This window comes from Podarcis filfolensis (assembly GCF_964270895.1).
Source record: "Podarcis filfolensis genome assembly, chromosome: 6".
NCBI lineage: Eukaryota > Metazoa > Chordata > Lepidosauria > Squamata > Lacertidae > Podarcis > Podarcis filfolensis.
The window spans coordinates 55,681,029-55,700,047 of record NC_139609.1 but is presented as its reverse complement, the minus strand read 5'-3'; the positions used below and the strand labels follow the sequence as shown (position 1 = coordinate 55,700,047).

The following is a 19,019-nucleotide window of genomic DNA, read 5'->3' as shown; positions in this document are numbered from 1 at the left end:
ATGGCACTCAGCTAAAACTCTAAAGAGAAACATATTCTGTTGCTTCCAATAAATGTAGAAACTTGCACAGGGATCATACCATAAAAATTTAATCTTACAATCCTTGAGGAAGAGATCACTTTAAACAAAGTGCAGCATGCAAACATGCTACTCTTGCTACACAAAGAAGCAGTTGTAATCCTTACACTTCTACCAAAACCAAAAGGAGAGTATTTGTAACTCAAAATATCCCAATGAAAGAATGTAACCAACATCCATTTTTCTGTCATGACTACACAGCCCTTTATTTGGGGTTATATACCATGTACTATATGGGAGCTGTCCAGGGTATTGAAAGTAATTATGGGTATGGAAAGGGCTTAGGGAAGATTCTCATGTCACTGTTCTATTTTCTGAAATTGATTATTCTGTAATAAAAAGCACTGCAGCAAGAAAAATGGTCACACAAGTACATGGTTCCTAATGTGCGCAAAAGTTACACCTGACACCCCATTCTTATTCAGCTATGCAACCTCATGAACAACTATGCAAGAATCTGCCTTTAGGTCAGATAAGCTGCATCAAGTATTTGGGTTCAAAACTTCCCACTTCAGAAAGATCCTTAAGAAGGAAATGCAGAATAGCCCAAAGCTTGGAGCACTTCTTAACAGAACTAAAGTAATACAGTAGATTACTTTCTTCTGTAGCCAGGAGTTAAAAAGTAGCATGTTAACTGCCAAAAATTAATAAACCATACACTTAACAGTGCTTTGTTTATTAAGATATTTAACATGTATTTATGTCTGCCAACATTCATTAAGACACGAATATATCGCCACATTATTATTTCAGAAGAGGTATCTAAAATATGCTGGAGAAAGTTATCTAATCATTTGCACTGGATGGGACTAAGATAGTAAGATACTTGTTAAATTGGTTCTCTTTCTTTTGAAACTACTGGATATGGGCATTGTGACAGTCATTGTTTATAAGGAAAATGCCTGGCAAATGTATCCATGCTCCTTTTATTTCATTTTCCTGCTTTGTAAAATATAAAGTATAATTTCCTAAAAATTCAAGGTGGCAGCAATAATGGAGTGCCAATAAAGACAGGTGTGATCTTAAGTCTGAAATAGAGGAAATTTAAATTTTAAATGCATGTAAGAGGCTTAGAAGGAGCAATTATAAATAAGTTGTCCCCTACATACTTTTCCCCTGACAGTATGAATGATACTAACAGTTTGTATAGGTGTTATTAATTCCAGTCATCCACCACTTACAGAATAGTCATTAACTGTAAACAGTTAATACTTTGTTAATCTTCCTAAATCTAACTCTTAGTGAAGGCTACACCTTTAAGTGAACAAATAAACACTACTCTGATTATTTAAGAAAAGCACTACCTGAAGTGGTTAACCCTAATGAGATTTTGTGAAAGACTAAAGCCTAGTCCACTTTGATAGCTAAAAGATTTGAGTTGTCTCCATTTCAAAAGAAATTTTACTTGTTTTGCATGGCTAGTGTTTTAGCATGTTCAGGAAGGGATATCTGACCAGTTTTCAAACTCTGGACCTGCAGGTAATTCTGAAATTAGATACTGACCTTTCCTGAAAAATCAGCAAAGTGAACAGAGAGACATTCCTATGCTCAAGCTTTTTTAAGCAATTCAAAATCCTTTGCATCTGCCTTTAGGAAGGTGGAGACTGACAAAAAAGTCTACTGTGATTAAGGATTTGCAAATGTGTGGTTTACATTTTCTATGAAAATGGACCAAAGGGTGATAACCCATCATTTTAGGATGCTGAACCTTTGCTTCTTCCATAAAATGACTTCTTAAAGGAAGTTGGCATGTTAATAATTCAAACTCAGCAAGGATCCCCTTGGTAAGGATCTATTCCTTCCTAGTGCTGATGAATGATTGAGCCTAATTTAGCTAAGTGCTGACAGGGCCAACTAATGTTCAGCAGCAATGATTGCATAAACAATGTTGTGCTTTAAGAAGCTATGAATACCAAGGCAAGGATACTACACCTATTATGTAATTTAACCAGAATGGCCAAAGCTTATTCTGTTTTGAACTGTCCTGTCCATAGATAACAGGAAGTATTGGGAACGGGTTCTTAAACAAAAAACAAAAACAAAATAGTTGAGATCCATCCTACATATGTGAAATGGGTTAGAGAGGAAAGCACAGGAGTTTGCTTCTGCAATACTTAGTAAAGAATGCATCTTTACCAGCTGAAGCAGCAGCATTTAAACAAGCCCCCAAATATACATGCATATGCAATCATTCCAGCAACATAATCTCTAGCCTGCAGGTTGCTGAAAATGTTCAAGGAGTTAACCACTGCAGAAAGAATTCAAACATTTTTCTGTCGTTCATTTCCATCTGAAGCTGGCAGCTCAACTCTCAAAGTAAGACTAAGCTACTACCCAGGTGTCAACACAGCTTCAGTTTAACCCTTTATCTAGAAAAGCTTTCTTGATGTTCTTTCTATGAGTTTGGGATTTTTATGAATTCATAGGAGAACCTGAACTCCCCCCCCCAAAAAAAATGATTGTGTGTGTGTGTGTGTGTTATGTCCGTACTCATCCAGACAATGAAAAGAATTCAGCCTTGCCTTTCATGTGTTTAATTTGATCTGACAGTGCTGCATAAACTGATTTATCTGAGATCCAAATAATGCAAATATATATCTGTATTGTACAAAACAAGTTTCAATTTGCTTTCCAAAAGGTAAGCTCTGCAAGTCCCACTAAAACCTTGTAACTTTTTCCAACAAAGCTACTTACCAGGAAGCGAACATCATCAAAGCCATTGAGAAGCAGTTTGCTCTCATACTGCTGTAAGCCGATGGACTCCAGCCACTCCCCAACACTCTGCTCCAGCATCCGTGAACCTGACGAGAGAGGAATCGGCAGACGCTTGAAAAAGGAAAACCCATTAAGGCGGTAGCAGCGGCACTCTGAGGAAGACAGGTGGCATTGCCACATCATAGTCATTACCATAAAGAAGCCAAACCAAGGCCAGAGTACAACAATTAGCTGACAGACAGTTCCTCTTCTGTACACAAACCATGAACAATAAGCTTCTGTCCTGTTCAAACTAGAGTGTTAATCGGTCTCCCGGTTATACTCAAACAACTCTGAATCCAAGCTGTTTAGAACCATTCCTGGGGCCAAGGCATCACATGCACTGATTTTCTGGCTCAAGTGTGCTCCTTGCCAGGCAAAAGCATCCCAAACCTCACAAGACTCCTGGGTCAGCTCCTTGTTTCATCTGAGGGGGCTGAAAACTTTCCAAGGCATCATTCCAAGCCAAGGCTACAGGCATGAGAGACAAGAGAGGGCCAGCTCACAAATAAACACAGCCCAGCAGATGCTTGCATCCATGCAACTTCAGATGCATTACCTTGTACAACAGGCCAGTAAGGAAGACTGTTAGCACTGGAGGTGCAAAGCAGTTAGAGAGAAAATACATCTTCATGCAGCTGAGAGAGACAAACAGACACGATGGGTGTTCAGAAAAGCAGCAGCAGCCAGATTAGTGAACAGCTGTCCAAAGGAAGACATGCAAGACAAATAAAAACAAAAACAAAAAACACAAACTGCAGTAGAAGAATAAAGATTTATACTTTTTTTCCCCCAACAGTCCCGGAACAGGCAAACCATGGTACGGGCTTTTCTTTGTTATTTTATTATAAGGAGTGGAAGCATGAGGGACAACAAGCCTGAGCTTGGAAGTCCTGCCACTGTCATTTTATCACCTATCCAGATGCATGACATCCTGACAGCCGGTATTGACTGATCTGGGCTGGGAACCAGCGTCAACATCTAGACTGGAACAAATAAGTATACCGGAGCATCCAGTCTGAGCAAAAAGATAAATGGTCAGCTCATTTTCCACCCAACATGCCTGCTCCTGCCAGTTCTTTGTTGACTTGCATTTGCCCGTCCTTCATTTTCTTCCACTAAAGGCAAGCACTACCTTCAAATTCCTTACTGAGATAACGAACAGCTTTCAGAACAAAGCATCTTAGCTCGTTGGTTTAAGGGGGTGAGGAAAGCCAAGCAAGATGAACACGCCCCCTCCCCTTTTCTCCGCAGCAGATAGGGTTAGATATGTCCTGGCACCTCCTTTCAGCCGGTTAGTCAGAAATAAATTCTTCCAAGAGCCCCGTAGAAACTATATGGAACGCCTCTTCTTCCCTCCACACATCAGAGGAGAGTCTAGGAACTTGTTACTTTCCCTGTGCAGAACTGGTGATATTTGATGAAGCAAGGAAAGTTCAGAGCCCACGTCTTTGCAGTCCTCAGAGGAATTGCTATGCAAGTCACGCAGAATTTTCTCAGTCTTCCTAGCATGTCCGTCACTGAAGGGCATTTGCAAAATATTGATGAAGACACCGGGGTTGCAGTCTTTGAACCCTGTGGTTATCAGAAGTTCTGAACATCCTAAACTAGCCTCCACCCCTTTCTTTCCAGACTGCCTACACAATGCAGTGCTGGCTATTATCTGAACAATCGAGGGGTTAGAGATCCTGTTACGCTGGCCTTCAGAAAAGATCCTCTGTTAAGCAAGTCAGTGTTAATGAGTGCTCGGGAGCTGGCCAGCCTTCTTAATGCATACTGCAGCACAAGGGATGCAGCACTCACAAAAGATTTCCTCCTCCCTTCTCTGACAAAGCCTGGGCAAAGGGACAGCATCTATATCCCCAAATTCCAAGCAGCAGGCTCTTGCTGGCCAGAGATTCTTTCCTTATCCAGGGCTGATTCCTTTCTACTCCATAAGCAGGCAAAAGGACTCTGGTATTTTCCCAGGCAAGCATGTGTCCCTTTCAGAGAGCTGCAGCAGACTGCTTTGTCTAAAGGCAGCAAGCTCCACACTTGCAACGTCTCTCGCTCTCTCACTGGCTGTTCCCTCCCCTCATGCTCACACTCCTCCCAGCAGAAGCAGTGATCAGGTTTCAGAACAGAAGCTGGCCAGGGAGAGAGAAATAGCAGCTTTGCAATATTCAAATTGCAATTTCAAAATTTGTTTGATTACCCTGAGCCATGTGGTGTGGTTTTTCAGCATAAAACGGATACAGTATGTGGGGATTAATTTATCAGACGTGAGCTGAGATTTTCAGATACTGAAAGGTAAGCATGACTGAAGGGAGTCAGACCAATTGGAAACAAACATATTACACCAGCTTTCTATATGCCTGCATGTGGCATTTGCTTCGTCTTGGATTATTAAAGATGCTTTACCTCCACAGATCTGATCCGATACTGTAGTTATTACACCAAAGGCAACTTTTGTGAAGCTACTGGGGAACAGAATTGCCATTGTGGGGGGATGAAGAAGTCAAGTTACTAAACTCTCTCATAATTATTTGGGAGCAGCAGTGTACAAGGGCCCTGAAAGTTTTTAGCTTGGATGTTCGAAAACCAGAGCCAGAATATATGCAAAGGCCCTAAGCAGTGTTTTAGTACTAAGTATAGTTTCCAACACCTAACTATTGGAATATAAAGTCAAAATCAAAACACAACTCCATTTCAAGTTTGAGAGTCTGAAGAAATTGTTTATGTTGTGATACTGATGAAGACAGCCAACATAGTTTCATAGTTTTCCACTTAAGTCTAAAGTGTTTTGCATTTGCATAGCAGGGCAAAAGAGAATTAAGCTAGAATTTGTCAGTTGGAACTAGTTTGCCAAATGAAATTAACCTCCCTCCTCATGCACTGTTCTGGGGGTTCTCCCACCCACCCAAAGCCAATTTTGGAGGTGCTGTGTGGAAAGCCCTGCTGCCCAAGCAGAAGCCCTTGCATAGGGCTTCTGCTGATGGGTTTTGCTAAAAGAATCCTACCCTCTGTGTTTAACTAGGGACAGCTCACTCAGGCAGCACCAAAATATATTGGCCACCAGGAAGGCTACTACATTAGTTTAACCCTGAGCACCTTGGATTTGGTAGCAGTTTATTATAATGGGATTGCAACCCTCTGGCTGCAAAGCAAAATGACCTTAATAATCAAGACTGTACCTTCATGTTTGTACATCACTATAAGACTATGGCTACTGGAGAAACCACTCATTCATTTTGGGCATGTGCCTAGACATAAACAGACTATCTTGATACATGGTCTGCATTAGAGAATGCATTTAGTGCATTTAATGCAAACTTGAGTGCTAAATTGAAAACATATCAACTACAGCCACCAAGAAAAGGCTAGACCAGGGGCTCTCCAACTTTTCACCCCCAGGGCCTGCTTCAGATAGCTGAAAATTACTGAGGTCCACCAGGGGCAGAGCCCATCTCAAAATGGTGGCAGATAGAGGCAGTTTGGCATAATCAGGTGGCAATTACTGACATCATTTTCTACAAATATATAATCCATCTTTGGAAATTGCTAAATTATTTGTCACAGCATTTTCATTGCGGTGAGGAGTTTCATAGCTCAGGTTTCCTCAAGCTAAGCACAGACATTTGCTCTGGAGGTACTGTGACAGCCTCCTCATTTTAGGTAGAATTTGCTGATCCAGAAGTTCTAAGTGAAGAAGACTTACTCTTTTATATTTTTCCCCATCTCACCTCCACATGCCTCTATTTTTAGTCATGTCCTGTAATTTCTTCTCCCATTCTGCTTTCACACTCAACTGGACCTTAACCCCACCCCTAACCTCAGCATGCCAGCTTCTTGCATCCCTCCTATAACAGCTCTCCTCTCTTATCCCTTTCCTTTCTATTCCCATTTTATTTATTATTAATATTTATTAACAGCAGCATTTTATCTTAGTTTCTCATTTCCTTCAACACCTCCCTCTGGCTCTTTCTCCTCAGAGGAGGGAGACACTCATTCCCTCCTCCCTCACTGTACTTCTGCTTCTCAATCACTTGTACTCAGCATGGGTGCTGGCACTGGTCCAATCAAAATGCAGTGGCATGGCTAGGGGGTAGGGCAGGCATGTGAGGCGGCCTTGGACAGGCTGTGGCACTGAGGCCACTAGTGGATCCTAGTCAGTGGTTTGGAAAACCATTAGTCTGTACCAATCTGTACCAAAAGGAGAACATTGGTGCCAACTGCCAATCCTCAAAAAGGACAATAGGTATTAACTCACTGCACTGAATAATACTGTCAGCTTTACTATAGTGTTTAAAATAATGAACTGGATGCAAATTGCAATGAGCTTTTGTGCAGCAGAATACAGCACATTTTAGCTATACTGTTTAACTAGCTACCAAATTCTCTCTAATGCAACAAGACTTATGTAAGCAAACTGACGTTGCAGTGGCCACTCATTCTTCTCTGGCTTTGGGTAATAAAATGACGGATGAAATCACTGTAAAACCAGCACACTATATACAACCTCTCCATGCCAAGGGAATCCTCTCCTGCAAGAGAACTGCAGCAAAGAGAGGGTTATTTTATGCCACGATGCCATTTTGCTCCAACACAGTAATTTTTTCAAGTAGAAGGGTAAGAATATTAAGTGGATTAACACCAGATGGAAAGTATACAAACCTTACATTGCAAATAGAGGCCTGAGGCCAAGTTGTTGCAGAAAAACAAATGCTTTTGTTTTCATGTAGCAGACCCCCTTTAAAGATATGTTTCTGAGGATGTGTTGCCCTTTTAATAGATTTCTTAATCAGTGGTGCTAGTGAAAATGTTCATGGACAAGGATCAGTGAGCACATTTCTACTGGGACAGAATGCTCACTCTTTGTAAAGCTTTAGAATCCCATCTTGGCAGTAGCAGTTTATATTGAACAGGGCATCCGCACATCCCAAAGGAAAGAAAGGTCTACAGCCTCTGCCAAAGTCTCTGCAAGAAGACCCAAAGCCTTTTAAATTTAAAGTTTGGTTACCTCAGTCACTGGTATATGAACAGAGACAAGGGACATCCATAAGAGACCCTTTCACGCATAACCCCAATGTGTGGAAGGAAAAGGAAGACTGTGCCTGCTGCCCCCATTATTTAAGTGGATCCTGGCCCCAACTCACATGCTGCTCAGAACATAGGCAAGGGGGCTGCGTGCATGCAGACTTTCTATATCAGCAGGAACTCAGCTGCACATGTATAGGCATCCCTTGCCATAATTCCATTTAGCATGTCCCCCTCCGCCCTCCATGCTTTGAGTATACCTGTAGACTTGTGAATAGCCCTTTGCTCACTTCTAATTTTAGAATTAAAGGAAAAGCAAACCCTAGGAATTCACATCTTTGAAGTGAGATCGGAAATGACGAAACAAAAACTTGACGAGCAACACCAGGAAGTTCTAACTGCCAGCAGTCTAAGTGACACTGAACAACAGAATATAGCATGTTAAGGTCCACACAAGCAGGAGAGGGGACAACCCATTTCTAATGGTAGTAGTAGAAGAAGCAAGTCTCATTTGATGGGCCACACATAAACATGTAGCCTAAAGGCTATGCTTCTGGGAGTGGCACAGTTCCAAAGGTCTCGGATCAGTTCCTTCCACTAGGCAATTGTTATTTCTACTATGTAAAAAGAACCACTTTCAGCAAGGCTGAATTCTATGCAATATTTCCTGGAATGTTCATTGCTCCTGTATCAGAGCATTATGACTATGAACACAATGGGCCCTTCCTCCACTTACATTGTCCATTAATAAAAATATGTATCCCAAAATGCCTTTAAAAGCAGATGACAAATTTAAGCGCACAGCTACACATTCGCAATATTTATCCAATTTAAGCGAGTAAATTTAGGTAAGTTGAAAAGATCGCTGCAGGCAGGCAAGCAGGGAGGGGGGGTTTCTTTATGTGAACAGGACCAATTACTGAGCCTCTTCAGAAAGGGGCATAATATGCTGAGGTGGGAAATCCAATCCAAAGAACAGCCTGATAGTTTCTTTTGAAACTTAAACTAATTTGAAGATGATTCCTTATGTTGAACTTGTTACAGAATAAGGAGAGAAAGGATCTGCTTGGACTGCAGCTCCAGTAAATTTCCTTTATTCTACAGTCACATAGTCAGATCAGGTCATTTTATAGGAAAATTGAATGACTTCCAGTAATGTGCTCCAATAATGGCATACACTTTCTGTGGACACACACGAGACTCTTATTTCACTCCTCCTTTAGCCAGCGCAAGCAACAAACCTTAATCTGTGACTTAGCATTACATCCAAACCAGGAATCATTGTTTGTTTCACTCCAAATGAACCAAGATGTTATGCCAATATTTGTTCTTGGCTTACCAATCATGGTTCATTGGAAGCAAAACAAATCTTGATCCCCAGGTAGGACATAATGCGAAGGCAATGATTGTAGTTAGTTGCTCCCACTTGCTGGAAGGGAGAATTGAAGCAGGAGCAATGTCCGCATTCACAGTGAACCATTGGCTGTAGTTTACTGTAACATATGAACTGGGCCAGCAAGAACGAAAGGTTGCTGATAAATTCATATTTTTAAATAATCAAATAATCAGAACAGAATTATGGAGTGCCGACGACGACTGACAGAAGCAAATTATATATGGCAGTCAAATGCAGCTCTGATCTGTTTTAGTTTAACTGATTTGCCAGAAAGTATATTTTTCTGCATCAACCAAATTACAGAAAAAGCAATTTTGCCAAACAAGGAAGATCAATGAACATAAATACACTGGTCTTCTTCAATACCCCCATTGAAATAAGTGACTCCCGCCTTGCAGTCTTTTCTGCATAGATTACTAGGTGCTTGGCCTGTATTGTATTGCTTGTGTATAAGATCCTATAAAAAAAATTTATATAAGCTATTCCATTAACATATAGGTCAACGCAACACTTCTGAAAAGTCTGTGGTATCAGATGAGGCTTCTAGGTTCATCTTTGGCACTACATATTTGTTTCTATGTTGTCTGCTACAAATATGAAAGACATACCCAGCTAAATACTTATATTTTTGGCCTGGCATTGATTTTTTTTTTTTTAAGTTCTCAACCGGGGTGGGGGGGGGTTAAAAGTGAATGATGTATTTATTGCTTCATCTTAGAAAAATAACCTATTTCCAAAATGCATTCTTTAAGAGTTCTTTATGTTGTTATCTTTACTTGTTGTAAAAATAATTTGCTTTATAACGTAAAAAAAAGTGGAATAATACAGGTTCTCTGTTTAGAGGTCCAGCCAGCCTTTCATCCAAACAGGGCATGCCACATTCTCTCTCCTCCTGCTTTTTATCTTTGAAAGGATATCCAGCATTCCTTGGTTACTGAATATGATCAGTCCTCACTGGACTGTTTCTGTGGTTTCTTCACCACTTTAGGCTCATTTTAAAGATTTTTTAAAATGCTTCTGCAAACCTGGGTGGGGCAAGGGGGTATAACAGCCTTCTCTCTGGGGACCTGTGGGGTTATCAGAACTAAGTGGTAGCTTACGGCTTGTAGCTGTATTTCAATCTGCATTCTTACTTCATGCTTCCATTCCAGGTGTGGAAGTAAATGTGTGGGGTTTTTTTATTTTATTTTAGCACCCTTTAATGAGCTGTAAAAACTTGGAACATTTCTGGTAGTTTTCTGAAAAGCAAGTCAGTCTGCTGCAGCACCTCTGAATGTTTTCATGTTTTTGCCATGGGCTGTCACTGCTGTTTTGTTCTGCATCACATTTTTGAAACACCGTACTAAAATATTCCACAAGCTGCCACAAGGTTTAACCAAAGATGAACTCCTGATAATTTAAAAATCACTTATTCTCTACTCCTTATATGAGGAAGTATTGCTGAAAAAACCTTGCTATTCCCCTTCCTCTTGCCCCAGACTACAAGACTCCTTAAAGCAATCTGATGAAAATGGTGCTTTAATTACTACAGCAAGGCTTTTTCAATGACTTGAAGATGCCACCTTCAGGACTTCATGTTGCTGCAAATTACTGTTGAAGGCTTGAGAAGATGGGGGTGGGAGTAGAACTAGGATGCAGTCTTCCACCTTTGTCAGAAAGTCTCAGTCAAGGTTGCCCACGAAAGAAGGCAAGGGATTGAGGAAAGAGGTATAAAAGGCATAGTTTTCCAGGGAAAGTGGCGCTCTGGCTCATGTACATGCAAGAATCAAGATCCAGAAAGTGATTTTTCATGAATGAAATCAAGACAGGAAATAATCAGACATATGGGCCCTTTATACTGATGGTTTAAGGTTGCTTTAAAGTGCTTTGTGTCCCACCCTCTCCTCTCCCCTGTCTCCTCTTTTTTTACAGAAAGTATTTTTCCCCCTAAGTATTTAAAATGTCTAAAAATGCAATATAAAAACCATACAAAGGGGGGGGGGGGAGAGCCAAATAGACCTAAGTAGAAAAAAAGGCAGCAGATAAAACTACAAGGAATCCATTGTACTGTATCTTTTTTTAGGCCCTGCTCTTGCTGCATTTTGCCCTGTAGTCTCTTTTTGCCTAACCCCACCAAAGATTGTAAACTCTCTGAACACAGAGCCCATTTCTGTTGTGTGCAGCACATAACAAAATATACAGGCACTTCCTTCCTCAACAAGCCTTTTAAGTGGAGATCTTTATCCTAGTCTGAATCTGTATTGGATTTAAAGCTATTTTCATATATGGTTTTTTTTTAAGTGCGTGAAATCATTTTGAGATACTTTATGGTTAGTAATTCATGAATAGAATCAAACAAACAAATATCTAAATAAATGAAGGAAGGCAAAACTGGGGTCAGATAAAATGTATGGTATGAGCAGCAGTGAAAGTGGAGTTGTAGTAAAGGGGGAGGGGTAGCCAGTCCATTAAATTAAGCATGGGGGGGGGGGGTAATCCAATATCATGAAAGCTGGCTTTCTCTTCTCCCTTGTACAGCTCTAAACCCTGCACCCTCAAATTTGCTCCCGGGGGGGGGGGCAACCCTGGCCATTCCGCTGGCAGATAAATACTGATGGATATCCCCACCTAATTAGGGACTGCAGAATAGCAAATTGCTGCCTCTTATCTGGATTACTGGTCTTAAAGGGAAGCCTTAAGATAGCTGAATATCTCAACTATGGGTTGAGAAATACAAGGTTCCTCAATGGTAAGTCCCAAATGGGCCCAGCTTTTTCTACTGCTCTCTCACTTGTTTGAATTGACTCACACCCTTTAGCAGTTCAGTATGGTACCTGAAATCCTCTGCTGTTCCTGAGAAAAGTCAATGCCTTCACCAATGGAGCTCATTATTTTTTCAATCTGAAAAACATAAGAAATTATTAGTGATAATTGAGCAACACCTGACTAGAGAGCTTCTTAATCCTATAATTGTATAAAGGTACATGTCCAAGAGATTTGTATTGTTGTCTGGAAATAATAAATTCATGGTAAATATAAGAGAGAGAAATATATAGAAGCATCTTACCAAGCTGATAACTAGCAAGAAAGTGATAACTTTTGTTCATACTATAGAATAATCTATTCCTCTGATCTCACCTTAAAATACAGAAACTCGCCACTACCAATAAAGAATATGCCACTCCAGCTAAGAAGAGAACCTTCAAGGCAAATAACCCAATACCAAGTTGCTTCTACTGAAAGCCTGCAAAGACATTAGGATGAGCTGGAAACCATGAATAGATAGCAGCAGTATTTTAAAGTACATTTCAACCAGGAAGAGAGAAGCCAGTCAATCTAACTGAACTACAGGTTCATGTAGATGCTCCCAAGCATTTATATCTCAAAAAAAAGGAATCCATTGTTGCAGTCAATGCCACATTCTGGATATTATTATTATTTTTAAAAAAACAACCTCTACATCTTTTAAAAAGTATTTTAACAAGTGATCTTAAGTACCAACATCTAAGCAGATCTTCAACCTACAGAGCCTGATGCCCAGGCACTTCTTGTGCAATCCTGGAGGGAGGAGGAGGAGGAGGAGCTTCTTTGTATGCTCAAAAACCTAGGAATACTGTCTAGGAATAGACATGGATGGCAAATGGTGTTGATGGGTTTATGCCCAATTCCTGCAAGACAATGAAATCTAATACTCCATTTAGTTCTGCACTGTTCAACCCACAAACCTTGACATATCAAGTTACTGCACATCTCATTTAAGTTATCAAGTTTAAGATGCACTTTAACGGCAGTGGAAATAGACTTCTGAGGTATTTCTTCATAAGATCTGCTATCTTATGCTACCATAATAAAATCAACTTATTATGAAAGAGAAGACTGAATCTCAAGATGACATCCCTGACAAATTACCAAATTAATGTAGAACTGCTTCTTATGAGCAAATGCCTAAGGACATTTAACAGACACAATCATATATTTTCCCTGTTCATCTCACTTCTCCTGCATCAACTTTTAGATTGTAAACTTTGGGGAAAAGAAAGTACCATGCACATTAATTGCACTACAACAAGTAAACAACAACAAAAGTAGCAATAGGTTAGATTTACTCCTGTTGAGACACCACTGCTTTGTTTTAGCAATTTTTTCAAAAGCAATGAAAGGACACTCCTCTCATTTTTTTAGGGTCCTCTATGGGCTACCTCTAAAAAATTGACATTAAATTCACATCCCCTCAGTATGATTTTATAGAAGTAAGCTTGTAGCATAATGTCTAAATGTCAAAGACCTCCAGCAGGAAAAAGCATTTTTATCCAATAACCATATGAGTTACAGCATGTTTGACATAGCACATTGACTTTTATAGGACTCTACAAATAGCACCAGAACAGACTCAAATGTTTTCAAAACCCAGCAAAGGAAAAATACAAACACCAAGAAAGCAGAAAATAACTGCACACTAAGCAACCCCAGCAGTCAGCCTGTTTCCCAGATTAGGCAAAGTTTTGCAGGTTTCTTACATTGGAGAAAGATTGAACTTCGACGACATCAGGCACCTGCTGCTGAAACTGCTGGGAAAGAGCAAAACATGTGTTTCAATCCATTAAGTTAAGCACAATTTTGTCTAGGAGAATGGATTATGCAAGCTCTCTTCTTAAGACTGTTTGATTCAGAACAGCACAAGTTCAGGCCAGAATTTAATAAAGGGCCATGTTTCCTTTTTTTTTTTTTTTTTAAACCATGAGTTGCCTCCTGGTCTTAAGCACTGCAGGTAAAGTTTTAAACTATTCTACAACTTCTATGGTTGGCTGTGCAATTTAGCATTAAAATGAGGTAGATACTCAAAAGCAGATATGGAAATAGGGTTCCCAATGTTTTTAGTGCACTAAACTATTTTCAGATTTCCTGTTTCTCATACTTTACAGATAGTTACTTTATGTTACTTTATGTATTTCTTTGGGGGCAACATCCTGAAAGGAGCTTTCTTATATTGCAGTCATGGGGACCATGGGGATGCAAGAATAAAAGAAACACAAAGACAAGCATTTTGAAGTCCAATATACACAAAACAGTCCAATAAAATTTTTTCCTGAGTACATAAGATGACCCAATAGAAACATGGATTTTGATCAGTTATTTCAGCTGAATGACGTCTTTTTATTCCTGACAAATGCCAATATGTATAAGAGTGCAGAGAACTTTTTTGAAGTCTAAAAGTATGCTTCTCCCAAAAGCATATACTGCAGTTTAGATAGCAAGACACATGAGTAGTGCCCTACTCATGAAATGGAACTATCTTGCTCTCTCTTCCTGATTGCAGCTCAGTGCTTTATGAAAAGCCTACCTTGTGGGATATTGTGTAGAGCAGGCATGGCCAGACTTGGCCCTCCAGATGTTTTGGAACTACAACTCCCATCATCCCTAGCTAACAGGACCAGTGGTCAGGGATGATGGGAATTGTAGTCCCAAAACATCTGGAGGGCCAAGTTTGGCCATGCCTGGTGTAGAGGCTCAGAGGACAATCTTTCTACCCCCTTACATGAGTTGAAGTGACATTTCAGTCATGCTAGAGACCCTTAGATCGAAATCACATGTTCAACTGCATTCAGACGATACACCATTCTTTTTCTCCTTCCCCACATACACACGCTTGCTTACATCACACAAAAAAAATCACGTGAGAACTTTGGGATTGCTTTTTTAAAAAAGGAAAACACCCTCAGATTTCTTATGCACCAAAGTTATATTAGAGTTGCATGGGATGGCTTAATATCTGAAGGGCCTTGTGAAACCCACAAGCTTATAATCAAGTTAAATAGTAACCACTAGGCAAATTCAAGTACCTATTCTTTGTGGCCTACCTGGCAACAATTCCCTATACTTAGTACTGTATTTATTACATTCATAATTTTCAAAGGGCACCTCAAGTTTACCCTTGAAGAACAGCTGCAATCTAGAAGGTCAGAGATTTACAGATGCTTTGAAGCCTTCACTAGCTCAATGCTTTGTTATCCAAAAATGTTGGCGGTAGATTTTTGGGTGGGGTGGGGAGAAATGGAGGAGTCCAAGTAAACAGTCCATTTTGGTAACAGTAACTAGCTCTGCTCTTCTATCGCTCCACCGACAAATCCTATTATGCACACCCAACATGCAAGTGCCTCAGCATTTAAGCCTAACAAAGTCCCTCCATTTAGAACAGCTGTGCCCCTCCCTTAGTGGAAATGTGGACATTTGCCAAAAGGCTTCATTTAGCATGCACTAACAAAAGCAGCTTGACATACTCTGTGCTGGAAAACAAATAGAACTTCCATGTCTGTTCATATCTTTTGCCTCTTCAATCCCAGCTGATGCATAAAACACTTAAACATAAAATTCTTCTGTAAAAAGGTAAATGCCCTGAGGGATGCTTCAAGGCTGCCCACCTTGCTTTTCCCAGTCTCTGCTAATTTGTTTCAAGAGTGTTTTTAAGGATAAAAAATAGCTAAATGAACTTCAATGAAGGGAAAGCGTAGAACTCCCTTTTGTGCCAAGTTACTTCAGTTTTGATGAAATAATTAAAAATGCATCACAAGCGGCACTAGTTCTGCCTTAGTGCTGCAGGGCTGTCAGTATCAAACTGACAAACAGGGAACGAAAGGCGTGTGCACCCCTCCCATTTAGATTCTTCTCACGAAATCCCATTGAAACAGTTTCCCCATGTAGAACCCCCTATAACCCCTGAATTAAAAAAGTCAAAGGGCATTTTGGCATGAGAGCTGCTTTAGGCAAAGCTGCCCATGCTATTTTTGTCTGCATTTTGCTTTAAGCAGTTCTCAAGTCAACTTCAGAAATTGCTGTTTAATTTTTGGGTGATGTCTCTGAAGCCCTGGCTTCTGATCACTAACAATCCTATGAATTGCTTCTGAGGTTAATCTAGCTATCCCTTTGAACCTACTGCCAAGAACCAAGAACACTGATATTTCTTTTTTTCCTTTTTTTTTTAAGTGCTTGGGTTATAGATTTCTGTGACAAGCATAAAATATCATGCTTGTGCACAGCCATTCATATAAAAACAGTACAGCAGAGAAACACAGCTCAGTGCATGTTGTGGTTTACATATGGTATGTGTAGTAACTATCTGTAGATAGGCTGAAAATTAATTCAAAATAAAAGGTCTCTCTGTGATCAATGTTTTAAAGTGCTACAGAAAAGGAGCAACATACAGTTTGCTGCCTCGACAATTTCTTGCAAAAAAGACAAATCATTCCCATTGCAACGTAACAAGCATCTAACTGTGCCAAAATTATAAATCCAAGATAGTATAAAAAGGAAATGGTGATGCTGTTGCAAGTCAACCTGGTTTAACAGCTTCCAGAACTGTGGGAGGTGAACTGCTACCAGGGAATTTAATGTGTGGGCAATCCATGGTGCAACAATTTACACAGAATCTAGTAAGCACTCTATCTTTGAAAAAAGCAAGATTTCTCATTCTAATGATTGCAGGAATATATTTGGAAGCATTTGTCAAGTTGCCAGTCTTCATGCAATAGAGTCAACTCGGCACAGATCAAAGGTTTCACATGCTTCTCCCATCTTTTCCAGGGGAGTGCTATTTCTCAGACTGCAAGCACAAAAATGTTGTTGAAGGTTAATTCTAACCAACTTACATTACTACTTTTGTCAGTGCACTCAATCATGCATCAAGGTGAATGCCACCACCAAACCAACCCCTCAGCATGTTTATCCTGGCAGTTGCCACTTAGTTCTATGAAACTTTTGTACAAAGCATGCATGAATGCGCAGGATTGCTGCCATAGTGGAGCATTCATGTGCTTTGCTCACTTTTCAAGCAATTTGGTATTCTTAGGATTTCATACAAACATACAGAGTTAGAAGGGACTGTGAGGGTCATCTAGTTCAACGCTCTGCAATATAGGAATCTCAACTAGAACCTCGGATTAAAAATCTCCAAGGATAGTCCACCACCTCTTATGGAAGTTGGTTTCATTGTAAACAAGTGATAGCCTGGAGTGGAGAATTTCTCCAAAGGCCTAGTCAGATTATTATCAGCCATGATTGGACATATTTTTTAAAGGCACTCTGGAATAATTTTTGGTCAGCAGCACCAAAGAGCAGCTCAGGTTTGTCGGTTTCATTCTATCACCAGGCAAGTTTGAAGGGGAGTTAAAGCTAATACGCATCCAAAAAAGGCCTATTACTATGTTAACCGTGAATACTTTGGGAAACACAAGCTACAGGCTTTTTCCTTCTCAACTTTATCCAGTATTTAACTTTTCTTCAGCAAACCAGTAGAGGATCAGTTGTTGGGCAAAGTGGGGCATACCCTCCTAATATTCTGAGTCTCTCCCCCCTGCCCCACGACCCAAATCTGTAAAGCCATAGTTCAGCCTTTCTACTGTCATCCACAGTCATTATTAATGCATTTACCACTGAATGAGATGCTTACTAGATTCTTCTGCTCATCTCTGCTTAGCCAATCAAAATAATCACTACCAGAATGTCTCCAGTATCTTTCTCCCACAGAAATTGCTTTGGTGCGGCAATGGATTGTTTTGCTCATTTTCCTCCCCATTTTCCTCAGGAGTGATGGGGGGAGCTAAGATTTAGAATGAGTAGCGGGGGGCGGGGGTCCACTGGTAGCGCTCTCTGTTAATCAGCCCATCCTAAGCCAATTAGCACCATGCATTCTTCCTTCAAGCCAATCAGAACCATGCTTTTTTCCTGTGCTGCCATCTGCAGCATGTGCCAGAAAGATAGATACTCACAGTGGGACCCTTGTTTACTTATCTTTTGTGTAAGCATGGAAGGGGGAAAATATTAACCTGAAGTATATTTTTAATAATATTTAAATTGCATAATGTGTTCTGATTTTCATTTAGGGTTTTAACTAAATTAAAGGGAGGTGATATAACTACAGTTAATAAATTAACACCAGTTACCCAGGAATAAGCACTATTGAATTCATTAGGACTTATTTCAGAGTAGACAGGTAGCTAACAGAATTAGATTGTTCATGCTGCTGCTCTTCTATAACCAGCTTATCTTATTGAATCAATTAAAGCAAGTGAGATTGGTTTCTTTTCATGTCATTCATGATTCTTCTCTTCCACATTTTATCCTCACAACCCAGTGAATAGCCCAAGGTCACCAGGGCATTTCATAATTGAGTAGTGGTTTTAACCCTGGTTTCCTACACCCTAGTCCATTTAATATTCCTCTGCATTCTGGAAAGAAGGCAAAGTAGTAGGTAAGTTGGAGAGGGGAGGACAATCTTTTTCCATAAGGCTGGAAGGTTAGGGGGACCTTATTAACAGGGTTATTTGGCAACTTTAAGAGTAACCAATTCATGTTCCAATCCTAGCTGGAAGCCATCCCAACTGAATTTAGTAAGACTTGCTTCCAAGTAATGTATGGTTGCTATGACATTAACTCACACTATGAATTTTGACAGCAGGACCCTTCCTTAAATATGGTTAGACACTTTTCAGTTTACCTAGGCACCAAGTACTCCTATAACTGCAATACATTTGTTTCAACACCTCTGCAAGCAAGGAGGGTGAAAAGAAAATCAGAACTTTGTCCTGTCAATGTGACCTCCTTGGTCCCACCCATGTGACCTTATTGGTCCCACCTACATGACCCCCTTGGCCACAGGTAACCCTATCAGGTCCAGGAACTACCAAATGTCACTGCAGCAAACCTAGTGTTTTAAAAAATATTGTATACAACTTCAGACCTCTTTCATCCCTTTCAGAACATTAGAGAAAGATGCTGACAAGCTTACCTGGACTTGCTGCTG

The 19,019-nt window shown here is 40.2% G+C and overlaps 1 protein-coding gene across 18 annotated transcripts in view; it reads right to left on the bottom strand.

The window, feature by feature from the left end:
• Positions 1 to 19,019, bottom strand: part of ANKS1A (ankyrin repeat and sterile alpha motif domain containing 1A) — a 119,193-nt gene that overhangs the window by 34,969 nt on the left and 65,205 nt on the right. For 9 of the 18 annotated variants that reach the window (XM_083617947.1, XM_083617958.1, XM_083617946.1 and 6 more), the window contains 2 exons: positions 12,058 to 12,124; positions 2,773 to 2,879 (listed from right to left, as the gene is read on the bottom strand). In XM_083617947.1, the coding sequence (XP_083474073.1) occupies positions 2,773 to 2,879; positions 12,058 to 12,124 (174 nt within the window). Of the gene's footprint in view, positions 1 to 2,772; positions 2,880 to 12,057; positions 12,125 to 13,740; positions 13,792 to 19,019 lie in introns of all 18 variants that reach the window. The other 9 variants (XM_083617941.1, XM_083617952.1, XM_083617942.1 and 6 more) reach the window with 2 other exon arrangements.